General features: G+C 32.6%; 1 protein-coding gene across 1 annotated transcript; it reads left to right on the forward strand.

Moving 5' to 3' along the window:
- The first annotated feature begins 289 nt into the window (after window positions 1–289).
- LOC149539208 (uncharacterized) lies at window positions 290–4,148 on the forward strand. Its single transcript, XM_089799159.1, has 4 exons — window positions 290–724; window positions 2,628–2,747; window positions 2,837–2,968; window positions 3,564–4,148. The coding sequence occupies exons 1-4, from the start codon at window positions 383–385 to the stop codon at window positions 3,882–3,884; spliced, it is 915 nt and encodes a 304-aa protein (XP_089655285.1). The 5' UTR covers window positions 290–382; the 3' UTR covers window positions 3,885–4,148.
- Window positions 4,149–4,446: the final 298 nt, after the last annotated feature.

A 4,446-nucleotide genomic window follows, 5' to 3' on the forward strand; every position in this document is an offset into this window, starting at 1 on the left:
TGCTAGTTATAAATTATATTAAACAAAACTTAAAGATGACGACTGTCAAATTTATAAGTAAAAATGCAAATGCTAGTTATATATTATATTAAACAAAACTTAAAGATGACCCACTGTCAAATTTATAAGTGAAAGTGGAAAGGCTAGTTATATATTATATTAAACAAAACATAAAGATGACCGACCCTCAAATTTATAATTCATTTAAGTTCTTCCGAAAGAACTAATCTTTAAACTTTAAAAAAAGATATGCTTTTCGTGCACCCAACATGTAAACTTGGAATCCTGCCGCTTAGAAGAATTCCTCATATATATTAACGAGGAAAATTTAGCCAGCAACAAATGTAGCTCATGTATTATAGCTTTCAGCTTGCAAAACAAAATGGCAGGAAGAAAAAAGAGCTCTGGAAAATGTAATAAAAGTGCAGGGGATTCAAAGGTTGATCAACAAAACAAGAAGCAAAATAAGTTTCATCTAAGAAAACAAGATAAAAAGCTTGCAGGGCTGATTTTCATGTGCGACTCCAAGACCAAAGAGAGCTGCTTCATGTACAAAGTATTTGGGTCGCCAGCAAAGAAGAAAAAAGTTGTAAAAAAGGTGAAACCAGGAATGAAGTTGTTCTTGTTTGATTCTGATCTGAGAATGGTGTATGGAATATACAGAGCTTCCTCTGCTGGAGCTCTCAACTTGGAGCCCCTTGCTTTTGGACTGGGTAAAGCACAAGTAAGCTTTTCCTTTTGCTTTCTCTTCTTTGGCTTTATTAGAATTTGGTGCACTGTTGCCACAAATCAAATGGTTTTCAGGTGTTTGGGAAATGAAAATGTGACCAATATATTTGTCAGCACATTTTGGATTTTGGCTTGAGAATTGCTCTTGGGTTTTTGTGCATGATCTTTCTTTCTTACAGATTATAAAAAGTTGATTAAAATACTAAGTTTTGAGGGAACTTTTTATAAAATCTGAGTAGTATTTAGAGGGTGGGTGATTGTCTAATGTTTCATTTTATAAACATCATCTAAATATAAATCTTGTAAACCATTACTCATGAAATTAATGGTCAACGACACTTGGTCTAATGGTAAAGTTGAATGGCTCACAAAGAGCCCGACAAGAATCAAGTCTTATTGAGTCCTTCACTTTTAGCTGAAGAGGTAAACTTGTTTGTGATGACCTCTATCCAAAAAAAATCATTTTGGTTCGTGAATATTGATAGTAATACCATAATTAGTATTATTATTTTAATACAGATGACTAATACACCTAATCTTTTATCTCTTCTTCTATTTATTATTTTGTTTTTATTGCAATTAACTGGAATTTTAAAATATGACTATTTTACCTATTCTTTTAATATATTGTCCTTAAATAAGAAAACAAATGCTGTACCACCATAATAAGATGTGACTTACAACTCAATAAACAAGTGACTTCCATGCACCGTATTGATTACTGTCGACATTTGATTTTGAATGGAACTAAAAAAAAATTTGGAGAAGAGTTGTGGTTCAAATATTACCCCACAGAACCTCAGGAAAGATTTACTAAGCAAAAAGAATCAGCTTCTAATCTAATAATACTAAGTTGGTCGTTAAGTTTAAAGGTGTTTATTCGATTATTTAAATTCATAGTCTATATTCGAGTGTTTGTCTGTTTCTGAGGAGGCATACAGACAATCTCTCAATAAGATCCCTCATTTCAGGGGTTAATTTTGAAATCTATTTATTAAAAAGTTAGAATTGACTTAAAATTTCATATAATTATTCTATTATAAATTGAATTCGAGTCCAAAACACAAACGTTAATCAATTAAACTTAACTCTTGGAAAAAAATAAAATGTCATATCCAGTGGCCTAACGTTGCAGGAAAAACAGATTTAAATGCAGGAATAGTAAAGAAACACATGCAAGCCAACTAGCATCAGAACATTATGATTGGATTTCCATCATGGCATATTGATAGGTCCCTCGCAACAACATTTAAGGGAAGAGATCTAATAACTGATAGGAAGCTAATAATCATAATAATTTTGTCATAGATACTCTTCAATTACTGTTTTTGAAAGAGTAAAAAAAACTTGAAAATATATGTAATAATAAAACAGTACACATATACTAATTGTCTATCATTTTTAAGTTTTTTTTTGGTTGGTGATTCACTAATTTGCGTATCATTATTGAGACATTTCATAAAGTCTATTGGAACATGTAACCATAAGTAGTGCTGTTTTTTGAGTGAGCGACTATTGGTGCAATGAACATAAGTGGGCGTTTTGAAATGACACTTGTTGACCACTTTGTACTCCACAATCACTACAAAGAAATCCGTGAATACCCAAAAGCCAAACCCTTAACTTTGAACACTGAAAATTTTGACAAAATACAATTTATGATTGAAAAGTTTTAAATACATGAAGTTAGCCTAAACAACTACTAGATCTTTTCCCATGCTCTAACTACCAATAAAGACTACTAATTCAGCTTTCTAATGAAACGGCAAAAACCTCTATCAGATTTAATATTAAAATATTCTCTGTTATGTTTGAATATTACCAGCACATTTTCTTGTGGATCTTTCTTACTCCTATTTTTTTTTACAAACACTGAAGTTTAAACAATGGTTGTGTAGGTACGCTTTCGTATTGATAAGGAGTGTTTACCTCTGCCTGAGAATACATTCAAGAAAGCAATCAAAGACAACTATGACAACAGCAACAAAAGGTTTAAGTTTGAGCTTAACGCTCGGCAGGTAAATACCCCTGTCCTACATACTAATTTTCCATCAAACTACAATGTTTGAATAACTTTTCCAAGGTTTCAGGTTGTTTTTATTTTTAGGTACAAAAGCTTTCGCAGTTGTTCCATGCTGTAAGAGTTGATGGAAGTCCTGTAAGAGTTGAAGCTTTTTTACCACCAGAGTATGGCCATGGCCTTATGGGTGGTGTAAGGCCAGGGGAATTGTACCCACAGGTTAGTAAGCATGGAATCAGGCATGCTCTGATTCTTCTGATTGTTTTTTAACAGTGACATGGTTTCATCCATTTGTATGTATACATTTATGTGGAGACAGTTTTTAGGACATGGTAAACCTATAAGCTAATTGCATCCATTGTTCCAATGAAAGCTTCTTTGAAAATTTCTCTTTCACTTACCTAACTTTTCTATCTTTTCAGTTTTTTTTAATGAACATGAGTTGATTAAGTAGCTGTCGGTATCTCTATATAGTAGATTAGAACAATTTGAGTAAGCAAACATCTAGACCACAAATTACCTTCAGTTTGGGATTCAGGGGTTCAAGAGTTGAAGCTAGCGTGAATTGCCTCTAGGAATTTGAACCTTGGTGGAAGCTTCTTTTATCACATACTTTCATCAATAAGACCCAATTGAATTACAACCTTTTAGCCACCATTAAAATTTTACCTTAAAACAAATCCCTTGGAGTATAAAAGCAGAGGTCATATTCTTTTGAAAATGCTTTCACATATAGATTATAGCATGTTTATTTTAGGATTAAGGTGGAAGTTTTATAGTTAGTATGGCTGTATCATTTTTGTAACCTCTGCAGGAAAAACAATTCAGGGAGCTACTTAGAGAGGAAATGAGGAAGAAAGTATTGCAGGAAAGGGAAATGGAATTGCTGCAATATGGTGGTGGAAGAGAAATGGCTACTCTTACAACCCTGAATCCACACTTGGCCACACAATCTTCATATCCTTGTGATATTACATGTCAAAATAAATTGTCTGAGGAACAACAACTACCTGCTTCTCTTGGTTTCCTTCGGTTAGATTATCACAAAAGGTTTGGAAATTCAAACATGGATTCTATTTCTCAACAAAGGTTGGATCCAGGATACTTTACAATGGGCTCATCTAGTACCATCTGATTTAGGATTTCCATTATGTAATAGTTATATGGTCGGTTCATGTTGAGTCTGGATCTTAATGTTGTTCTATTTTCTGTTCCAGCAGCTCAGAAATAGTTGCAATTACTATTTTATGTCACTTGATTTGGGATTTCACCAAGAACTCTAAATCTAAGAGTCTAAACCTGAGGAATTATACCAAGATATCCACATTTTTGGCAGAAAAAGTTTTGCTCTGTGAATTACTAACTTCGATTATTATTATTATGACTAAATTTGTTCGCATTCAGATGGTAATTTTCAAGCTACTATCTTTGATGGCTACAAATGTTTCCTGAAGCTACAAAAATGATACCTTGACTATAACAAGAAGGAAAACAACATACATAATAATAATAATAAAAATCAGCAGCAATTTCATATGGAAAATAGTAAGAGCCGATCTACTAAGAACTGGAATATAGTCAAATGTATAAGTAGTGTAAATATGATAGAGCGATTAAAAATGAAATAAACAAACATAATGAATTAGAATATAGAGATGAGATTTATAGTGGTTCGCTTACATCATTCTTGAAGTGGG

Source organism: Cupressus sempervirens, chromosome 9, assembly GCF_028749045.1.
Source record: "Cupressus sempervirens isolate cs-2001-9-10 chromosome 9, ASM2874904v1, whole genome shotgun sequence".
NCBI classification, from domain to species: Eukaryota; Viridiplantae; Streptophyta; class Pinopsida; order Cupressales; family Cupressaceae; genus Cupressus; species Cupressus sempervirens.

Bases quoted from the DNA above. Each gene is read 5' to 3' on its own strand.
- LOC149539208 (XM_089799159.1), top strand. From the start codon at position 383: ATGGCAGGAAGAAAAAAGAGCTCTGGAAAATGTAATAAAAGTGCAGGG. The intron at 725-2,627 runs GTAAGCTTTTCC...ATGGTTGTGTAG, and splicing joins TTGGACTGGGTAAAGCACAA to GTACGCTTTCGTATTGATAA. The intron at 2,969-3,563 runs GTTAGTAAGCAT...TAACCTCTGCAG, and splicing joins CAGGGGAATTGTACCCACAG to GAAAAACAATTCAGGGAGCT.